The sequence below is a fragment of the Crinia signifera genome, chromosome 4 (assembly GCF_055691185.1).
Source record: "Crinia signifera chromosome 4, ASM5569118v1, whole genome shotgun sequence".
In the NCBI taxonomy this organism is placed as follows: Eukaryota; Metazoa; Chordata; class Amphibia; order Anura; family Myobatrachidae; genus Crinia; species Crinia signifera.
In genome coordinates this window covers 81,852,210-81,875,641 of record NC_139220.1, presented here as the reverse complement: position 1 = coordinate 81,875,641, position 23,432 = coordinate 81,852,210, and the positions used below count along the sequence as shown (strand labels likewise).

At 42.0% G+C, this 23,432-nt stretch overlaps 1 protein-coding gene across 3 annotated transcripts in view; it reads left to right on the top strand.

Annotated features, from left to right (window-relative positions):
• RBM27 (RNA binding motif protein 27) overlaps positions 1–18,946 on the top strand; it is a 60,667-nt gene extending 41,721 nt beyond the window's left edge. For all 3 annotated transcript variants that reach the window (XM_083181907.1, XM_083181908.1, XM_083181906.1), the window contains 8 exons: positions 3,315–3,437; positions 7,893–7,967; positions 9,483–9,638; positions 10,317–10,421; positions 11,831–12,022; positions 12,159–12,245; positions 14,298–14,408; positions 15,739–18,946. In XM_083181907.1, the coding sequence (XP_083038033.1) occupies positions 3,315–3,437; positions 7,893–7,967; positions 9,483–9,638; positions 10,317–10,421; positions 11,831–12,022; positions 12,159–12,245; positions 14,298–14,408; positions 15,739–15,822 (933 nt within the window). In that variant the 3' untranslated portion in view covers positions 15,823–18,946. The remainder of the gene's footprint in view (positions 1–3,314; positions 3,438–7,892; positions 7,968–9,482; positions 9,639–10,316; positions 10,422–11,830; positions 12,023–12,158; positions 12,246–14,297; positions 14,409–15,738) is intronic.
• The last annotated feature ends 4,486 nt before the right edge of the window (positions 18,947–23,432 follow it).

Below are 23,432 nucleotides of genomic sequence, written 5' to 3'. Positions count from 1 at the left end.
CACCCTAAAGGGTGCTTTTGAGCACCCAAATGGATGCTTACAATGTTAAATGCACCCCCACGCCACCCCCCACTATAAACGTGAACCCAAAGCGTGGCGAGCGCAGCGAGCCCGCGAGGGGCGGCGGTACGCGTCCTATGACCTTTTCATACCCCCACTATCCACGTCGGCGTGGAGTTGAGAATAGAATAGTGTGGCGAGTGCAGCGAGCCACCGAGCCCGAAGCGTGGCGAGCGCAGCGAGGGGACGCGGATACCTTCACAGTTATACGCGTCCCCTCGCGGGCTTCACAGGTGTCCGTGGCGACGCGGACACCTGTGAAGCCCGCGAGGGGACGCGTTTACCTGTGAAGGTATCCGCGTCCCCTCGCGGGGCTCGCTGCGCTCGCCACGCTTCGGGCTCGGTGGCTCGCTGCGCTCGCCACACTATTCTATTCTCAACTCCACGCCGACGTGGATAGTGGGGGTATGAAAAGGTCGTAGGACGCGTACCGCCGCCCCTCGCGGGCTCGCTGCGCTCGCCACGCTTCGGGTTCACGTTTATAGTGAGGGGTGGCGTGGGGGTGCATTTAACATTGTAAGCACCCATTTGGGTGCTTAACATAGTATAAGCACCCATTAGGGTGCTTATACAATGTTTAATCGCATCGCATCGTATGGCATCGTATGCCATGTACAATGGCATACAATTTCAAAATTGTATGCCATCGTGCAAAATCGTACGATATCGCGTCGCATCGCATACCATCGTATGTGTTATGGTATGCGATGCGATGGGCGCCGCCAAAATACACAAGTACCAAAGCTTCTGTTCCTACATTGTAGCACTTTGTGTACGGACTGAGAGACTAATGGTGTGTACACACGGTCAGATGTGCCTTTAGTTACTATCCACGATCAGATCGGATCGTGAATAGTATCTGAAGGCACATCCGATTTGCATACAATCTTGACTATATAGTGCAAATCTGCACTATATAGTCAAGGCAGACAAGACTTTCTGCCTTACGATACGTGAACGCGCATCGGAATCGGATCGGGATCTGAAGGGTTAAAACCCTTGCGATCTGCATCCGATTCCTACCCGATGTTGACTATATCGTCAACATCGGAAGGCAAAAAGTACCGTCTGTACACACCATTGCACAGATCTAAAAGGGTCATATAGCACATTAATGCCCCTTTCCCACTGCAGCTCTTAAACGGTGTATTGCCTTTTTTCCCCCGCAATTTACCGTTTAAGGCTGCAGTGGGAATGCCGGTTAAAGTTAACCGGTATTTCAACCCGTTTTAAAAGCTGTTCCTACACGTTTAAATACCGTTTTAAAGGCAGTGGGAATGCCTCTTAAACGGTATTTAAAAATCCCACCCCAATTCCCCCTCCCCTGGTACCTTTCCTGGAAGGGTACCTGCACCGCACCCACCCCCTCCCCTGGCCCTTACCTGCGTGGGGGATCCGGGTAGCGGGGTCCGACATCATGGCATGGGCAAGCACTTCAGGTCCCTCCCTGTGGCTGGTGATGGATGCAGGGCAGCGGGGTGGGGTCCATTTGGGATCCGGGCAGTCCGTGGGGCTGATGGTAACTAGTAGTTCCCACTATGCGCATGTGTATTGAGCGCCGTGCATATAAATGATCCGCTCATTACATATGCGCATATGTAATGAGCGGCTCATTTATATGCACGCACTCATTATACATGCGTATAGTGGAAACTACTAGTTACCATCAGCCCCAGGGATTGCCCGGATCCCAAATGGACCCCACCCCGCTGCCTCCCCACTGCCCTGCATCCATCACCAGCCACAAGGAGGGACCTGAAGTGCTGTGCCCATGCCATGATGACGGACCCCGCTGCCCGGATCCCCCACGCAGGTAAGTGCCAGGGGAGGGAGGGGGGTGCAGGGCAGGTACCAGGGGAGGGAGGGGGGTGCAGGGCAGGTACCAGGGGAGGGAGGGAGGGAGGGTGGGTCCAGGAAAGGTACCAGGGGAGGGGGGGGGGGGTTATGAAAGACAGGCACTCTTTTTTTTTTTTTTTTTAAATGGTTCACTGCGATGGGAATAGCACTTAAACGGTATTTAAAACGGTAATCTGCTGCAGTGGGAATGCTAATACCGTTTTAAATACCGTTTAAAAATACCAGTACTTAGAACGGGTCTGCAGTGGGAAAGCAGCATTATCTGCACAATCTCCTCATGCATCCTAGTCACATTGTTTTGCGATTAAGATGCATTTATGGCAAAAAGCTGGATGATAGTAGACCTTGCTGTTTAAGCCAGGGACCTTGATGCTCACTCATGCCAGGCATCTTGGTGTACAGATGTGTCTTCGGTAATATATATGTATAAGGACACATCTGTACATATGACTGCATTGTATGAAATGTATTTCCTTTGCATGATTAATTACACTGGTTAGGTGATCATTTGTAGTACTGTAGTTGTAAATATTCAATTCACATTGCTGCAGCCTAGCCTGGACTTTCTAAATAAAATAGTCGCTGTCAAGAGCATTGGCCCTTCGTGAACCACATGGGAACCAAATATAATGGGCAGTTCAAAAATAGAATGTTATGTAAATCCTGATGGGCACAAATATCATATGTATGCCACAGCAGTCCCAGCAAAACAAGGAAGCGTAAGAGGAGCATGAGCTAAAGCATGTATTCTCAAACTCTATTGCACTGGGACCCCGTCAGACAATAAAAATGAATGCAGGATCCCACATGTGGTCAGCAGAGAGGCAAAGGCACAAAACAGAAGTTAAGTGACTGTGTAAAAATGAAATGATCGCAATAGCAATTACAGCGACAAGGACCTCTAGGAGTCCTTGTCCTGCACGTGTTTTTTAATATTTACTTTTGAATATTCTTTAACCTACTATAAAGGCTTTGGGGATGGCAGGGAGGCAGTGGGTGACAGGGGGAGGCAGAGTATGGCAGGATACCTGCCTGATTACTCCTCAGATGTTTAAGCCAGTGTTGGGAGGAGTCTGAATGAATAGACTGACTGAGAGATCAGAGCAGAAATCATCATCCTGATTGATGGCCAGCAACTTGGTGTCACGACCCCATGCTGAGATGGTCAGGAACCACAGTTTGAGAACCACTAAGCTAAAGCATTTCTCTGTTTCTTGTGCAGATCCCTTTTTTAGTGTAGTGATGGAGGTTAGATAAACCCACTCTTGTTCTTCCCCACTTGGTATGCATTCGAATTTGAAATAATTTTTACGCATTTTAAATTTTTTTATTTTTATGGAATGTTTCTTAAAAAATAAAAATAATTTCATTTTATTATTATTTTTTTTTAACCATAGGCATTGCCACAGTCTCCAAGCCTTTCCAAATCGGTTTACAGCTCATCTGGATCAAAGATGGACAATAAGAATCCAGCAGTAACAAAGCCTGCAGATGTGCAGGATCCCGTGAAAAAGAAGCAGGTATAATAATGTCTAGAATCTTGTACAGTACTTCCTAAGGAGTTTTGGTTAAGTAAAAAGTCTTGGCACTTGTGATTTTGCCATACAAATTTTAACTGTACAGCAGAAATTAACCTATGGGTCATTTACTTTAGCATGATTTTATTGTTGCATTTATTTGCGTTTTTATTACCTTCTACTATCATCAAAGTTTTACTAATTGCAGCATGTTCATCGCAAACTTTCTTGACTCATTGGTGCTAATCCCAATTTATAGACTATTTCATGGATCTATGACTTTCCATGAGATTGAGCACCCGAAACATCCCCTCTGATTCACAGGGATCAATCCAGCGGGCCAGTATTACCTAGGCTTTTTTCATAATCACTGCCTACAGGGAAGGCCCTAATGGACCCGCTTCTGGTTAAGGGGCAAAATGGTGTCCCCTTGTCCTGTTAAAGTATTATTAGTGATATGGCCATGCTTTCTGCTTTTAGGCCACACCCCCTAAATTGCCTCAGTTACTCATGGTTAAGAATCACTTTACTCAGCTCCTCAGACCTTGGTTTTGCAGTGAGAGACTGTTTTATTTTTTGATGCAGTTTGCAATTCTATCCTATTCTGGTTTGGGAAATCTGGTTTTAGCTGGTTACTGGATTGGCCTTGTGTTAACTTTTAGTCGGTCTTCAGATTTTAATCTGCACCTGTCCCCGAAGAGCTGTTCAGGCCTTGATATTTTAGAGTGACCTTCCAGTTTCTACAGGCAAAATCATTTTACTATAGATGGAAGTTTGTGGCCCATTCTCAATTATTCACTAAACAGTAATTTAAAGATGCAGACTTTAAAAATGTGGTCACCAATATTGGAACGGTTCTTAGTCTGCATCGTCTTCGTGTTTCTTAAATTGTCATGTCGTACGTTTTAACTTATTGCCCCCATATATCATAGATGTATTATGGGGTTGGAGTATTGGCTAATTTCAACCTTATAAATTTTCCTGCTCTACTGCTGAATTGCCAGTCATTGTTGGCTGCAGATTAACTGATCCAGTTTGTGGTGCCTGGTGGGTTGGGGAATCCATGGTATTGCAGCTCCTAATGTATGGGGCTTTTAGTTTTCTATGTCTTAGTTAGGATCTAGCAAGTTTTCAGAAACAATAAGGAGATTATTGCAATAATCAATGGGGGAGATGAGAGCATGGATTAGAGTTCTAGCAGTGTCTTGTGTAAGGTAAGGGTGATTTTTTTGTATGTCTTTTTGGTACATGTGGCATGATTTTGAGTCATGGATGCCACCTAGGCAGCAAGCTTGAGTGGTAGGAGTGATTGTCCTATTCTCTGCAGTGATAGAGATAGCTGGTTGATAACTACTATTTATTGGTGGAAATATAATTAATTCTGTTTTTGAAATATTCAGTTTGAGGTGGCGAGATGACATCCAAGATGAAAGGCATTCAGTTTCACAGCCCAATACGGATCAATAGCACTGCTCTATATGGAGACAGGTCCGGGGAAGATAGGTAGCGTGTAGTATCATCCGCATACAGATGATACTGAAATCTAAAGCTAGCCATACATCAACAGATTTATTGTCAGATTGGGCTGGTTGGAACAAAATCCTGGTAATGGATGAGAGCAAATGACAGTTGACCATTTGCTTTGAATTGCTGGAAAACTGCCAAACTGTCATTCAGATATTACCAGGTTTATGTTCCAACCAGGCCAATCTGACAATCGACCTGTAGATGTATGGCCACCTTAACAGAGCTGATTGGTTTGCCAAGAGATGAGTTATAGATTGAGAAAAGCAGAAGAGCTAAGCCTGAAGTACTCCAAGTGATAGAGGTAGGGAAGAGGAGGTAGAATCAGAGAAACAAACACTAAAGGAGCTGTTAGATAGGTAGGATGCCAACCTAGAAAGGGCTGTGTCTTTTAAAACTTAAGGATTGTAGTGTTTGTATGAGAAGAGTGGGGTCAACGGTGACAAAAGCAGCAGAGGGATCTAGAGGAATAAGTAGAGTAGTGGTTTTCAGACTTGGCAGTGACCAGATCATTCACAACTTTAGTCAGTGCTGTATCTGTGGAGTGTAGGCAAGTCTCACAAATAGTTTGGAGGTGCATGGAAGCTGAGAGATGGTGTGGTAGTTTGAGAGAGAGCTTGGGTCAGAATTATGTTTTTTTTTGTTCAGAATCTGAGTAATAGCTGTTTGTTTGAACAATGAAGGAAAAAACAGAAGAGAAAGAGAGGTTACAGATTTTAGTTAAGGTTGAGATGAGCACAATTGAGCTCTTTACTTATTTGTGAGGGTATAGAATCAAGAGGAAAGGTAGTGTAGTGGATAGAATCAAGAGGAAAGGTAGTGTAGTGGAAAAAAGAGAAAAGTGCAGATACTTCATCTTCATTTTGTTGAATCAAATTAAGTAAATGTGTCAGAGGGTTTAGGTAGGGAATTGAGCAGATCGCGAGTCATCTCTAATCTTATCAATCTTGTCCCTGAAGTAGGAAGCAAGCTGAGGGAGGGTTGAATTGTGATTTAAATGTATTAAAGGGACATTTAGGGTTAGAAGCTTGAGCAGAGATGAGAGTTTGGAAATATGTATGTTTGGCATTTTCCAGGGAAATACTATAGGACTAGTAGATAGTCTTATATGTGAGGAAGTCCATTGGACTGCGAGATTTACACCATTTACGTTCAACTTTCTGTGGGAGAGTTTGTGTCACGGTTGGCGTCTAGGTTTTTGTGGAGTGTGGTGGGTAACTGGAGCCACTTCGTCAAGGGCTGTTTTTAAGAGTCTGGTCAGGTGTGATACTGCCATCTCAGGAGGAGTTAATGCAGAAATAGGTGCAAGCTGTTGTTGCAGAGAGGTGAGTTATTGAAAAGGAATATCATTAATTCTGCGGATTTGAGTTGGATTGAGGGATTTCATTGTGTTTGAATTCTGAACTCACCAATACGCATGCTCTGCTCTATTACTTCAAACTCTGAGACTGAGCGTAGTTCAGTGAATAAAAGGTCATGGGCGTGGCCCTCCTGCTGAGTGACTAACTTATTCTACTGGAAGAGGCTGAGATAGGAGGTTAGACAGAGTAGTTTAGAGGCATTAGCAGCAGATTTTGGGCTATCAATAGCGATGTTGAAGTCACCCATGATGGTAAAAATATCAGAGGAAAGGAAGTGAGGGAGCCAGGCAGAAACATCTTCCAGAAATTGTGCTGGTTTCCCAGGTGAGTGATAGCTGCAACAAGCAGGGAGAAAGGAGTGTAAGTTCTTATAGAATGTACTTCAAATTATGTGAATGGAACATGCGGAAGAGCTGTGTATGTGAAGGATTGGGATAGTAATATTCCTACCCCACCTTTACAGTTACCAGGCCTGGAGGTGTGAGACGTGGAGACCACCATGTGACAGGGTAGCAGGGGAAGCGTTGTCTGATTGTGTCAGCCATGTTTCTGCTATAGCCAGAAGGTTGAATGACGAGATTGTGAATGTTAATTTGTTGCCAACAGAGCATGCATTATATAACGCACATTTCAGTGGGGGGTGAAGGGAGACATTTGATATTTATGAGCTTAGCTTGGTTACTATGTTGAGAGTTCGGCATCTGCGAGCGGGGCAAACAGTGTACCCTGTTTTGCTTATTAGTTAATGTACTGATTACCTTGTGGCGCCATAGAAGTAAAGGATAATAATAATAGGCTCACTCTGTGTGTAACTTGATGGTGTCCCCCAACTCCCCTCCCTGTACTTGCTTGTGTCTTTTGTGCTAGGTTAGTAAATAACTGAGGCTATGAGGCAGCAGGGGTATGAGGTTGGGGGTGTATCCTTTTTTTTAAAAATTTTAATTTTAAAATGTGAGGATCCTTGCACCACTATCGGTTCCCCTGTGTACTCATAAGAATTCTGAAGTTAATGTAGTAGGAAGTACATAATTCCTACTTTGAAACCACATCCATAAAATATGTATTCAGAGTCTAATAAAACTTCCAGAATAAAAGGATAGTACGATCAGGGTTTCATTGTAGTGTTTTCTTCCACAAGCTAATACAATGGGTTATAAGGCTGTGCAGGAGTCCAGACAGTTACATTCTTCCTCCCAGCAGCTGCAGCTCCCTCTCCCCACTATATCCTGCCCGCAGCCCCAGACCAGCCAGTTTTTTATTTGTTGCCCTGCAGGCGAGGGAACAGTTATTATGGGGGCTCCTGTCAAGCAGCCTCAACTTTTTGTTTGATTTTGATTATTTCTTGCTCCCAGGCTTCAAACTTAAGGGTTTAATAGCAGCATCTTGTTCTACAGTATTTACAAGGAGGCAGACACAACTACTCTAGGCCCGCCCGGAAAGTTCAGGAGTGCCTTCCCTTAACCTCGTGTCTTCAGCAGATTGTGGTTGCAGCCGGATGAACAGTGCAAAAGTATACAGCAGCGCTTCTCCATGCATTCACTTGTTATAACTGATTTGCTTTGTACATTTTCAGGAAGCCCTGAAGCTCCAGCAGGACATGAGAAAAAAAAAGCAAGAGATGTTGGAAAAACAAATTGAGTATCAGAAGGTATGTGTAGCTGGGTTGTGTTGACTATGCTGCAGCATGCTAGACCTAAATGTCATGTTTGTTACGGATGTGCATACTAGTGTGTTTGCCACACAGAATTGTAAAATTGACTTATAGTGTGTACACACGGTACTTTTTGCCTTCCGATGTTGACGATATAGTCAACATCGAATCGGATGCAGATCGCAGGGTTTTAACCCTTCAGATCCCGATCCGATTCCGATGCGTTTTCACGTATCGCAAGGCAGAAATTCTTGTCTGCCTTGACTATATAGTGCAGAGCTGCACTATATAGTCAAGATTGTATGCAAATCGGATGTGCCTTCAGATACTATCCACGATCAGATCTGATCGGATCGTGGATAGTATCTGAAGGCACATCTGACCGTGTGTACACACCATAAATGAAATTAAATTTCTTAGAAGCACTAGTGCTTGATTGGTGTGCCAATATGGAATAGCTAAGCCATGCCATCGCTGCTCAGTGCGTTTGTTAGCCATGGGAATAAAAAAAAAAAAAAGTGCGGCTATCATCATGTGTATTGGCAGGTGGCATGGCAACGATTAACGTACCTACAATGATAGTCACAGCAATTAATTTTTTTTTTAACTTGGTCTGAGACTACCCACCCAGGGCACCATTGCAAGTGCCCTAGAAAACCATGGTGCCACAACATGGTGTGCGAACCAGAATTTAAACCCTATTTCCCCTCTCAGTGTACCATATCCTGCATCTCTGCTTGCATCCATCTTTTTTTTTTTTGGTCCAAAAATGCATTTTAGTCACGATGCAATGAAGATGTACCAGGAGACTGCACTATGTCATGTGACACTTGCATACCTGTGTGCGACACAAGCAGAGCGTTCCATCTTGTTACGTATGGCATAGGTAGCCTAGGTGTATGAAGATACCTTTTGTATTTCCTTCATGTGCCTTTAGATTTCATGGTCCTTGCATATCTTTCAAAAATGTTACAGCCTCCATGGAATGACTGACACATGGCAATTTTGGATGCCATCACCTGCAGTCATATATGGTCATGTCTGCGATTTGTTACCGGTTTTATTTATTCTTAAAGATGGCTTGTTTAAATAAAATATTAATGCTCCTTCAGCGCATGCTGTAGTAATGCTGGTGATTTCAGGTCAATGAAACAAACTTGTTTTAAAGCATAAATTGAACCTGTTGCTAACGTTTGTACCAAGTCATAAAGTAAGCCAGTATAGAGCAGTTCTATTGGTCACGGTTTCCTTCTGTAGAATGGCTTGGGAAGGAGGGAGTTAAATTAGTTCCTCTGGTCCAGTGTACTATTGGTAGGATCTCTATGTAAAATCGTTGTCCTTTCGTGAATGTTGAGAAATGGGTTTAGCATATTAGCATCTTGTTCCATCCGTTTGAACATGGTTATGATTTTGTCAGATTTATATACTTCATCAATATATACATCACTCTGACAAACAAAAGCTTACAGTTTTGACCTTTAAATATGACATTACTTTAATCTGTGATTTTAGATGTTGATATCAAGACTAGAAAAAAATAAAACCATGAAGGCTGAAGAGAGGACTGAGATTATGAAAACACTGAAGGAACTGGATGAGAAGATCTCTCAGGTGAAAGATGAATTGAAGATGCTTTCTGCTCCATCTAAAGTAAAGTCTAAGACAGAGGTATGATCATAGTGTGTGTGTATAGATGTATGTATAAAATACAATAGATTAAGGTAGATGTAATAGGCATTTGCGAGTTCCCGGCAAGTCTGCCCGATGTTTCAAAGTGGCAATTATTTATAAGGTAAAATCAGTTTGGTTTAGTCTTTTTATATGATTTCTGCCTGTAAGGCATTGCACTAGCCTGCCAAGAACCTGCAGATGCCTGTAATTTGCATGCTATTACATTTGTCCCAGATTAGAATTAGGGATGCCACTCCTGGACATTTTTTCAATCACAGGATTGGGGACTGAAAAATGCTCAATCCCAGGATCCCGGAATTGGCTTCCCTAATACAAGTAACGCCCCGATAGCACCTTCCCTCCCCCTGACCGGCCGCCCCACACATTTACTACGCTTGAAATATGGTCTGGAGTGGGCGGATCCTGTGGCCACACACGCCTCCTTGCGGAGCAGTAGGTCCAACAGCCTTAGGATGTATATTTTTTAAAAGGGGCTCCCCTCTTGCAAACAAGGGAGCACCCAAATCTATAGTCACCAGGATGAGCGAGAGAAGCTGAGAAGATTGTGTAGATCATATTTAGGTGTATTCTCTTCTCTCGCATAGCAAGTACCATAGCAAGCTTTTTCCAATTTACTTTATCACTGAACCTTGCATGCTTCCCCTCTGGTTTTAGGCACAGAAGGAGCTTTTGGATGCAGAGATGGACTTCCACAAGCGGCTATCCTCAGGAGAGGACACAACCGAGCTAAGGAAAAAGCTCAGTCAGTTACAAGTTGAGGTAAGCTGGCGTCTGGTTATGGAATACCACAAATGTCCATTTTATCCATTCAGTGGTAACTATCCAGTTAATTTATTGCAGTTGCATAAACCTAATCATAGGACTCTTCAATATTATACATAGTAGATTTTACAAAGCATTTCAGTGAAGTACTCAGGGTGGTATCCAATTAGACCTGATGTTTTATGTTGCCCGAAATAACTGGCTGACTGGGATATAAATGACCTATGGTCATTACTGGGCTATCCAATTAGAGCTTCTTTTTTTTTTTTTCCAGTAGAAAGGAGTACATTTTCGGGTGATTACACATGGAATTCAGTCTAAGTCCCATGTGTTTATCATGGATCTGCTGGCTGATTATTAAGGTTTATTCTTCGAGTGCCTGAGGTGGCAAGTGCCAGATTATCAACTAATTGGATAGCCCCGTGCCAATCCATTATCTGCCGGAATTTGCCGCAGCTAATTGGATATCACCCTTAATTTTATTTTTAAAATTATCCTGCAACAACTAAATGCATTTAACATTGATGCAAAATTGCATAGTAGAAGTAGATGGTTTTGATTTGTTTGCTTTTCTCTCATGTTAAAGCATAGTTCTTCTTCTTGATACATAGGCCCTATTCAATGTAGCCAGCGAGGGGGTTAAACGGTGGGGATCGCAGAAAACAAGTGATCCTCGCTGTTTAACCCCTCGCCGGCCGCTCACCCTATTCTACATTCCGGGGGAATCAGCGAGGATTCCCCCAAACATCTAGGTTCATGACCAATGCAGGGAGCCGGCTGCATTTAGCCGTGAGTCTCTCTTTTTCTGTGACTGAATACGCTGATTCCACCTCGCTGCAAAACCATAGCAAGGGGGAATCGCATATATGGGGGGGGGGGGTCAATTGAATACTGACAGGGTGAGCTGTGACCGCGAGCAGGCAGCCCTGCTCACGGTCACAGCTCCCTCCGGCATTGAATACACCCCATAGGGTTCACAAGGGAAATTTTGGGTTAAATGTGATAGGTGGAGTCTGGGCACCTACAGCAAATATTGTGGTTGTTATTAATGAACTACTTGTTTGTGGGAAAATGTAGTCTATTTGTATGCCACTTTGTAAGTATCTGTTATATTCTATCCCATCACTAATGTGAAAGCCAGGAGAGCGCTGCAGAGCCTGAAACTTTGTGTGGCCTAGTGGTGGGCAGCACTGGGTTTTCTATGCAGTGTCATTAATGGGTATGAGTTAGTCCTCGGTAAAGATGTGTATGAAACAACTTGCATAGGTTGCACAGCAGAATATAATGTAAACCAATTTAGCATTGTACTTTACCTGCATTAGACACTTCTAATGAAACAAGCTGATGGAGAGGTGATGGGAGCGTGTTAAGTCTAACAGTCTATAACCAGTCTGATTGTGTTCTAGGCTGCTCGTTTAGGACTCTTGCCTGCAGGCCGGGGGAAGACTTTATCCATGCAGAGCAGAGGTAGAGGAAGAGGTCGTGGAGGAAGGGGCAGAGGCTCGTTAAATCACATGGTCGTCGATCATCGTCCTAAAACGATATCTGTTGTTGGCTTTTATGAAATGGAAAAAGAAGAATTATTGCAACATTTCTATGTAAGTGAAAATATATAAAGTGGTGACTTGAATAAAGGTTTTTAAAAATTATCCTTTTAGCCATCTGCAATAAGTCTATTCTTTTAAAGTTAAAATATTCAAATCCCCTGAATTTTTATTTTTGTGTCATTGACAGAAATTTGGTGACGTTGATGACTTCAAGGAAGAGGAGTTCCCACCAACTGTCATTTTAACGTTCAAGACGAGGCAGGAGGCTGAAAATGTAAGCCAAGGTTCTAGAACAGAGCTCTGGCTCTTTTGTTTTCTTACGTTTCCCTAGAGTGATACGGTCTAGCTCAGTCATTCACATGAACCCATGACAACATTTATGTACTTTGTAATGTACAGCACATACATACCTCGTAATGAGACCTATAAACACAATCTACCTGCTGCATTACATGTATACCAACTGTATTGTATATGGTAAAATGTTAATGAAAACGTTTTTTTCTTTAATGTGTAACAGACTTGTAACATGGGTCTGAGAAAGATCTGTTGTTTTGAGCACTAGAGGGCAGACGTAGAATTTGTACTGAAGAATGTAGTTATAAACCATGTAGTGAGGTGCACTCGGGGGAATTCTTGTCCTTCGCATACAAAATACGCACTCATTCTGCTATGTTATAACCATTTAGTAACACAGATTACCATATATATTGTTTCTACACAAATATCAGTAATATTTATTTTAGAGCAGCCTGCAGTGCTGCTGATATGGCTACAGTGGGGGAAAGTAGAGTGCAGTTATATTGAATACAGTTATAAGTTAGGAAGCATTGTGAATGACCCCCCTAATATCATTTCTCCAGGAAGCAGATGACACATAGGGCCTAATTCAGACCTGTTCACTAAGCTGCGTATACTCGCAGCCTAGAGAACAGGTAAGCGCTGAACAGCCTCCCCACCCCCACCAGCCTCGCTACTATGTGAGGGGATGTGTATGCGAACACATCCCCTCACATGCAGCCGCCCGGGAGAGAAATCCATTTGATGGTTGCAGAATTTCTGCAGCCTTCGGTCTGAAAAGTAACTCATGCCCAGCGTTCCCCCTGCTGCCCACCCGGCCCTCCCATTACTGTGTGAACACCTAGGCGAGTGTTATACTCAGCGAAGGCATTGGCACAGGGTTTTGCACATGCGCAGGTAGAATTTACTGTACTTGTGTATTATCTGGGCTCCCAATTTTTTCATTGCATGCCACTACTTAAGGCATGCGATGCAATGCGATGTGATTTTTCATTGTAAAGACCTGATTTTTTATTGTATAGTCAACCATGGGTGATTTCATACCCCCACTATCCAACTACGCATGGAGTTGATTTTATATAGTGCAGCTAGCCACTGAGCCCGAAGCGTGGCAAACGCACGCGGATTACTTTACATGTTTTCTGCGATCGTCACGCTTCGGGCTCAGTGGCTCGCTGCGCTCGCCATGCTATATAAAATCAACTCCATGCGTAGTTGGATAGTGGGGGTATGAAATCACCCATGGGTGACTACAATTAAAAATCTGGTCTTTACAATGAAAAATCGCAAAGCATGGAGTTGCGATGCAATGCAGTACAATGAAAAAATCGGGCGCCCAGATATTACACAAGTACCGAATTTCCTTTTGGAGACACCTAAAGCTGTCCCGTCAAGTACCTGTGAAACGTCACTTTTAAATAGACTACTGTATTTTCTGATATAAGAGCATATTATTATTCATTGTGCTCCAGGATCTCATGGTGCTTTTAGTAATAAAGCCATCACGGATGGTGTAGTGGTTAGCATTACTGCCTCACAGCACTGGGGTCATGGGTTCATTACCCACCATGGCCCTAACTGTGCGGAGTTTGTATATTCTCCCTGTGTTTGCGTGGGTTTCCTCCGGGTACTCCAGTTTCCTCCCACAATCCAAAAATATGCTGGTAGGTGAATTGGCTTCCAACAAAAATTAACCCTAGAATGTCTGTGTGTGTGCATGTGGTAGGGAATATAGATTGTAAGCTCCACTGGGGCAGGGACTGATGTGAATGTTCAACTATATTCTGGAAAGCGCTGTGTAATATGTATGCACAATATAAGAAACTATAAATAAATAAAGCCAAGTCCGTACTTAAAAAAAAAAAAAAAGTCTAACCACAGATGTTAAAAAAAAATTTTTTTTCCCATTACCGTGCTTCCTATTAAAAATTTCCCAGTGCTGAACCTCTGTGTACTTACAATTCCTATCACAGATAGTGGAGCAGTTATTCATATTGCAATACTTTTTTTTTTCTTGTTCAATTAGGCTGCTAACCAAGGTTCAAAATTTAAAGGTCGAAAACTTATAGTTTGCTGGCACAAACCGAAGACGCCTTCCATTTCCACAGGAAATGAGGAGGAAGAACCCAAGGAAGAGGTATATGCAATGTGACTATTTAAGGGGGTAGGGATTGTGTGTGTGTGCATTATTTATTTATATTAAACCTCCTGAAGTATGGACCCCACCGTTTATTTGGATAGTCTAGTTCAGTTTCAACCAAGACCATGTGATATTTAGGATCGTTAAAGGTTCCGCTGCTGGTAGTGTGTGTGTGTGTGTGTGTGTGTGTGTGTGTATATATATGCGTGCTCATGGTGTGGAGGTTTAGTTCCCTAATTATTTTGTTTTATTGTAACTTTATCCTAATTTAGTTTAAAAAAGTATGCGTATTATCCTATATAATAGAAGACTAACACTGCTCCTCACGACTATGGGGAAATTTTTCACTAGAACACAATTCATGTTGCTCCTTATTGGTGCGTACCGCTGCTGGCACTGACATTACTGTTATTTTATGTCATTTTGACGGGCAGGTAACTAGTTTTTGCTATCCTAATTTTCTTTGCCATATAGACTCCTAATTTATTTTTATTAAATGGCCTACATACTGAATAAATATAAATAATAATAATAAATATATATATGTAACAGTGGTTCTATTCAATGGCACCACAACATTTTTAGGTTGGTGTAGGGTGGCCAAGATTAGCTTAATTTTGGTGCCCCTAGATCATTCAATGCTTCTGAGGGACAGCTGGAAGTTTCCCACCACACCACCTACCTGATGACAAATCTATATATAGATGGCTCTATTTACAGTATCAGCGCTTCGAGGGAGGTGTCTAGAATGTTTCGGCCCAAGGTGGGGAAGAGAATGGATGAAGGGGGAAGAAGGGAAATTACACATGCAGTGGATGGTGAGAAGGGTGCAGGGCTGTTCCAAGATAAGTAGCCAGCCTTACCATAAATAGCCACACACTGTACTGCAGGTGCTGGAGCTAACCATGGATGGTGGCCGCACTACATCCTGCGGCACAGTAAGTTTACTGGAGCCTCTCAAATGTATTCCTCAGCGTTTTAACCTTCTCAGAAACAGAGATGCAAAATAAGATTAATGGAGAACAGCATTAGCAATCAGACTACCGGCCTGAGTAAAAAAAGGCCTCAAATAAAACAAAGGAAGGGCCATTTTAGAACCAGTCTTTTTTTTGTTACAGTAATGTCTGGTTCCATTTTTTGTGTAGCAGTTATTGTTTAATGTAGAGGAGATTTCTTAATATAAGGGCGTATGATAGGCAGTAACATGCTATTAGTTCTTGCCTTGCTGTTAAGAGGAATTGTTTCTCGTCCCGTCTGGCTTAGAACCAAGACACCATTCTGACAATTGATTGATTTTAAGTATATGTATTTTTTTTTTGTCTTTAAGGAGGTAGTAACTTCAGACCCTTTTCTTCATGAGGACGATGATGAGGATGAGGATGAAGATGAATCTCGCTCCTGGCGAAGATGAAAATACCAATAAACATTTGTACATAGAAGTTAATTTTTAAGGAGTGTTTACTGACCTTTTTGTACCATAGTAACATGAGTAAGGAAGAAAATGTAAACACCAATGAGCCAATTTTTTCCTCTCCTCGTCACAGGAATTAAATACCTTGTGTAAATCCGTGAATTTGATGCTTTTCTATGAAAGCCAAAGGCTAGAGACTTTGTTTTTGTGTCTTGTTTTTTTTTCCCCAGTGTGTTTTTGTTTTTTAAAACACGGTCCTACATGGAAAGTAGTGAGAAATATTTTTGGAAAGTCTTTAAATTTCATAGTTTTATTTTTTAAATCTCTAGAAATGTACCCAGCTTCAACTTAATCTCACTTACACAAGTATTTATGTTAAACTGCTTGTATAGTTACCCAGGTTTTCTAATTTAACACTGCAAATCAACTGGCCACTGTTAGGATTTATATCTGTGCTCGGGTGCTTATTTAAATGAACAATCCATTGACTGGAAAACATTAAAGGATTTCCATAAAAAATTATGCCCACATATTATTGTTTCCCCATGCAGCCAAGTCAAGAACACATTAACACATTTGTTCTAACTACGATTAAGACCAACTTGTGCCAAACCTAGTTTTCAGCATTATACGGAATGCTTGCATGATCAGCCACCCAGTCTATTGAAGCAAGTGGATAATAATTAATCTGTGTTCCATTTACACTAGGTTTTGGTTATGAAATACATGTTAGATAAGCAAACCAAAAATATGTATTTAAAATCTCATTTAAACCTTACTCCTTGCCATCTGTCTGCATTGGTGTATGTGCCACTGCATCAGTGGAAGAGGTGAGGACTGATGGTATGGCAGTGTAACTACTAGACCAGATAACTTGAATGTATTTATTTTCATGTACGTGTGATAGAGGGGTGTTCTGAGATTTGCGTAGCCCAGCGAATCTTCTAATTTGCCCAATAGTGTTAATGCCTGTAACATTCAATAGCCAGGATTATAGAGAATGGGTTTTACGTAGTACTGGATGTATGCAGATATGTCTTAATATGCATCGTGTAATACTATTGAATTATTATGCTGAATTCCGAAGCATTTTATTTAATTGGCCATGTTTATCCTGATTATTTTTGGATGGGAGGTGGAATACTGTTTTTGCCTTCACTGTTTAACAAATCTGCTTAAAAGGTCTGCATTGTGCGTTGCAGCAGTGTAGTGATGGAATTTGTTGGTTACAGAACGGTTTCAAATTCTTATCCATTGCTCCCTTCTGTGTACAATGTCGACCATTCTTTTTCTTACAGTCTTGTCCATTCATGCTCATAAAGTCACTTTTAATGCCTATAATATTTTTAGGATTGGGCTTGCTTGGACACTGTTTGTTTATCCCACTGCCAGATCCTCATCTGTAATGTGGCCAATGTTGAGATCTTTATAGATGATATAAGACCAGGAAAGGTGGACCGATGATTTATATATTATGTACAGATGTTTTCTTAAGGTGTATAATTTTGTACATAACTTTCTCCTTTCTGTGTACTAAGATTACAATGGAATAGATGCCTGAAAATGTTTTATTTTTGTACCATGGATGGCGAGAAAGAAGACCAAACATTTTGAAAGACTAGAACAGCAAATATGACTGTTACTAAAGCTTTATCACAAAGCATTATACAGCATTTTCAGCTTTGATGGAGAACTCCGATAGGACCTTCTTTTGATTTGTAATTTAGAATAATTTGGTTTTAATGTTTTCAAAACCTAGAAGGTCTCTAGCATGTGTGTACAGTATTCTGCACTATAGATATTGTGCGTATATAGCACACATTCGCTTGGTCTAACCAAACCATCCTACTATATTTTATTTATATTTTTTAAAGTGGCAGGTTTGTAGGCTTGGCAGTAAGACCTAGACTTATCTTTTTTATTTTATCCTTGCTTAACACTCAAGTACACCTAGCTTTCAGATATTTTTTCCTAGTCTGCATTTTGATTTTCACTTTGTAGTGTTTTTTTTTTTTAAATATATAAAATTGTCTGTATGATGAAAATTACAATTTCCACTATTTTAGAGAGCTTCCTGGTTTTAAATGCATAATTGGAAATTCTAATTTGATTATAACTCAAACTGTATTGTACATGGGTACACATATAATGTGTGCTTAGAAATCATATAGTAAACTTTGTGGTATATATGGGCTTATTTTCTAAAAGGGGAAAAAAAAAATATATATATATAGTCCAGTCATGCAAATAGGCCACAACAGACTTGGACTGCCACATACCAATTTGTGTTTAGCACTATTACAATTTAGAGTGCCTTATTTAAAATGCACTATTTTGCAACTCTATTTTCTAACTTGGCTCATCTTACTGTCTATTCTGTGTGAATAATATAAAGGTTGTACCTGTAGTAGTGACATTAGGTATCTTCCAATCAGATGGAAATATTGGCCTTTTAAAAGGGTTTGTTAATCTACTGTTCTTATAACATTTAGAATTAAACCCCGTTATGAGGTGCCCCTAGCTTTCAACTAATATTTACTTACATAAAGGTACTATATGACAAATAACGTAATTGGGACATTTCTTGACATTCATTTTTGATGGTATCCATATGATCAGGAGTAAAGACTAAATCTAAGAAACTGGCATATGCAAAACGATAAAAGGGCCTCACTTAATACAAATAGAAGGATTTGGTTTTCCTTTATAACAACGTTGGTGTGAACTTAATATACTCATGAGCAGAATCGATGAACACAAAAAATCAGCCATATACATTTTGTGAAAGGATCATGGGGTAGGGTTTGGTTCTTCTGATGTACAGTATACTTGTATTATAGTTTTTACAATATGGTGAATTTGTGTCATAGTAAAATAGGCAATATTGTTGAATTTCTAACTGTTTATACATTTAAAAATCATCCTATGTAATGTTTGTTTTATTGATTTACAAGCTGAATTTCTTAAAGCATGTTTACTTTTGCAATAAAGAAACATGGTTCAGTGGTTCAAAACAAAAGACACAATAAAATGAAAAGAAAATCTAAAAAAATAATACATCTCTACATACTATAAACTCTGAATTCGAAACTAAAAGAACCACTCCAAAACGTTTACAGCTAAACATGTGTTGTGTCATTTTATTGGGATTGGGTAGAGAATGGCTTTTATTTTTTATTTTTGTGTGGTTTTTATTTTTATCATTTATGCTGCTTTGTATAGGTTGACGTACATTTTTTTTATATACAGGGTTAATTTGTTTTGAATATACATGGTTTATATTTTACTAATTTTGTGAAGAGGATTTTAAATTTTTGCAAATCTAATATTTGGTCTTTTTGAAATCCGTTTGATTATTTTGTTATGGTATTAAGAGAACTGTCTCCCCCCCCAAAAAAAACCAGTATCTTCTAGATAAAACAGATAAAGATTTGCTATACTGACAATCCTCTCTATATTTTATTTTTAATACTTCTGCATTAAATATGGATTGTAACCAAATAAATGCCATGGCTTTAACACTATTTTTAATTTAATATAGAGCTTGCTATTTTACAATGTGGCATAGTCATCATAGATTTAATATATGTGCTGGCCAGCTCAAGACAAAAATAAATTTGCTATGTGTATAATAATACAAAAAATTTTTTACAACAATTTACAGCAATTTCCCATCGGTTAATATTGCAGCCCTTCTTCCTTGATCAAATAGTAACTGGTAGCTTATTATAGAAAAAAGTCTGTTTTCTGCTACTTCTGGATACAGATCATATTAAAAAACTCAACACAATGCATTGTCATATCGGAGAGGTTAATTAGGGCACTTGTGATAATTTGAATATATTCCTCTTGCGCTGGGGGCAGGGGGTCTCTGCAAGTGTCCTCCGGAGCACAGTGTGTCCAGCCCCGGCGAGAGCGGGGGCTGCTGCTGCTACTACTGCTGACGGTGCAGTTCTGTGCCGAGGAAGTGAGCGGGGACAGGAAGCTCGGGCTGGGGTGCAGGCGGCTGTCTGCCTGGACTCACCGGTTCCCGAGCAGCAGCGGAGTGCGGGCAGCGGGAGCATGATGTGGATGTCACGCTGCCTCCTCGCCCTCTGTGGGGGTGGGAGAGATGGCGCTGAGACAGTCTGACACAGGCAGCAGCAGCGCAGGGGGTGCTGATGATGAGAGGGACTGAGAGCAGCCAGCGGTGCAGCTGATGGAGAGCGGGCAGGGGATCGAATGGTGAGGTGTTGCCCCCAATCACCTCACCATGCGCCCCCCTGCCCGCTCTCCATCAGCTGGACCACTGCAGTCTCTCCCAACATCAGCACACCCTGCGCTGCTGCTGCCTGTGTCGGACTGTCTCTACGAGCATTGGAAGGGGGGGCTTTACCGCTTTTCACACTGTTGCTTTCACACCGCAAACCTGTTTTAGACCAGGTATTTACATGCAGTGTGAAAGGGGTTAAACTTGTTCTGACCTGTTTAAAATACCTGGTCTGAGCAGGTTTTGCGGTGTGAAAGCAGCAGAAGTTGCCTAGCTTTGAAGAAGGATGGTTCCTGAGGTGTCCCCCCTTTAAAAGATAAGGGCTTTCATCACAGGTCATTCATACAATGATTCAACCAGGAAACACTCTTCTGCAAGAATTTATTATCTAGTTTGGAAAGCTTTTTTTCCCTCTTTATGTTTCCAACCCAGGCCTTTTCTCGTCTGCTGGTGTTCCTTCAAGCAGGTTTGGACTTAGGCTTGCACTTATATTCATTGGGGGTCCTCTTCCAATGCAAACTGGCTCTTTTGTCTGATGATCTGACTTTTTTTTTGTTCAGGGCGTTCTTCATGTCCAGCCTCAAGTGGTTTCTCCGGTGGCTCTATGGGATCTTTCAATGGTTCTCAAGGCTCTTCAAATGCCTCCTTTTGAACCACTGGAAGAAGTGGATCTCAAATCGCTTTCCTGGAGTGTGATATTTTTTGGCCATTTACTTAATTTGCAGGGTCTCAGATCTTATCATGGAAATTACCCTCTCTGTTCAAAGTACCAGCCTATCCAAATGAAAGATTAGACTAGATTATTTGCCTAAAGTGGTCTCCAAGTTCCACCTTAACCAGGAGCTTATAGTTCCTTCCTTCTCTAGGGCCTCTGATTCTGAGGCTTCTTTTGATGTGGTCGTAGCTTTGTGTATTATTTACACAGGACTAAGGCAGTTTGGAAATAGGATACCTTGTTGGTTTATAATTGGAAGCGGGCCAACCATGCTTATTGGAAACAGTCCTTGGCTAGATGGGCTCCACCTGAAAATTCATCAGGGCTAGCTATCAGCACAGATCACTCCTCCAAGTGAAGTTACGGCGCATTCTACCAGGGCTGTGGGTGCTTCCTGGAAAGCTACAGTGGATGTGGTGTTTCAGCTTACCAGTTATGTAAAGCAGTTTCTTTGCCCAAGCCTTTATCAAATTCTGTGCATTTGATGCTTTCGCATCTGCTGATGCACAATTTGGTAGGAATGTCCTTGCCAAAGACCAGGAGCTTTCGCTGCCCTTGAGGGGCCATGAAGTCCTGTGTCACTTACTGGACAAAAGAGAAAAATAGAATTTATGGTCTTACCTTGATAAATGCCTTTCTTTGAGTCCATAGTTGTGTCAGGGAAAGTGTCCTGTGCTCCTATGGACTCTAAGAAAGGGTTTTATCAAGGCAAATCCTATTTCTCTTTCAATGGTCCTGGTGACACAGCTCAACATTGGGATGTAGGAGCCAGGCACCTATCCTAAAGCTTTTGGAGGGTAGGCTCCTTTCTTCTTCATCCCAGACTCTTCAGTTTGTGTTAGGTGCCCACTGGAGTGGGTGCTATTCTAAAGGGCTGCTGGAGTAGCCGAAGGATTAGAGTTAGTTAGGAGTTTTTTTATTTAATTAACTTTTACACTAGCTAGGTAGGCACAGTGTGAGGATTCTCACTGAATCCTCACACTGACAGCGCTGTGCACAGGCGAGACACTCTGGTCTCCCTGTGCAGCACTTACAGCTTCTATTGAGAAGCTGCCTGGGCTCTGGAGCGCTCTGAAACCGGCTTCACGCTAGGTGGGGATCATGGGCGACAGGCGCTCCATGATGGCTGCGGCCATTTTCTGCGGAGCTTACACACTGAGCTCCTATATGAGAGGACAGCAGTGTGTTACAGGCATGTTCCAAGTGGTCCCCAGCAGAGGGGGAGACACTGGAACTTGGAGATCCTGCAGTGGGAGTGGTTGGCGCCAAAAGCCATGGACCCCGCAGCAGCAGGGACTTGGTCTCTTCCCTCACTCTGTTTTGGTGCCATTCGGAACGCTTGCAGCTGAGCTAGCTGACCGATCCTGGCAGAGTGATTGGATTTACTGGGCATCGTTTTCCCCACTGTGAAAGCTTCAGACAGATAAGTGACTCTAGTACATTGGCTCTGTATAAAACGCCTGTACATTGTGCGCTGTGACAGTGTTACTTTTACATCATGTCTGAGCAACAGTCTGTGGCTTTGGGGAGGGAGCCCTTAATGCATTGAGCGCTTGCAGTGTTTGTACACTGAAAATTGTCCCTGAGCAGATGGCCAAGGGGGGCTTGTGTATTACTTGCGCTGCTGTGAGACCCATGGGCAGTGAACCCCAGAGGGTAGAGCAATCGGAGCCTGCGTGGGCCAGTGCCCTGGGCAGGTTGGTTAATGCCTTAGTGCAATTGCTGGACAGGCAGAGTGATGTGTTGGTAGCTTCCCCTAGACCTATGTCATCATCTCAGCAGTCCTCGGGCTCCTTGCCTCTGACCCAAGCAGATCCTGGTTTCTTACAGGTCATGCAGGATACTGCTAAGGGGATCAGCAGGTTTAATGATTTGTTAGACAGATTTGATGGTGACATACAAAATGGTAGTAGACTTATCCAGCGCTATGTATCAATCCCTCCTGAGAAATCTTCCGTCTCAGTGTGTACTCCACATGTAGGGAATATCAAAGAAAATATCTCATAGTGTAACACTGTTAGTTTATTACATACAAGACATTTAAAAAACATATATTCTTCACTGTCACAACCAGTGAGTACAATGAAGAGACTTTTCACATTAAACAGTTAAAAAGCATGTCCTCCGTTGCTAGTATGTAAAGGGGGTAATTACCGAGTCCAGGGGAACTGTTCGAAAAGCAGTTCAATCAAGCGTGTTTAAGCACAATCCACAGGAGTCAGGATACCGGTTTCTCCTTTTCTCCCCGGCGCGCTGTTTCTGGTTCCTGGATCGGTCCCTCTTATTCTACCGTGCAGCGGGTATTCAGGTGCGGGCTTCACCTGAATACCCGCTGCACGGTAGAATAAGAGGGACCGATCCAGGAATCAGAAACAGCGCGCCGGGGAGAAAAGGAGAAACCGGTATCCTGACTCCTGTGGATTGTGCTTAAACACGCTTGATTGAACTGTTTTTCGAACAGTTCCCCTGGACTCGGTAATTACCCCCTTTACATACTAGCAACGGAGGACATGCTTTTTAACTGTTTAATGTGAAAAGTCTCTTCATTGTACTCACTGGTTGTGACAGTGAAGAATATATGTTTTTTAAATGTCTTGTATGTAATAAACTAACAGTGTTACACTATGAGATATTTTCTTTGATATT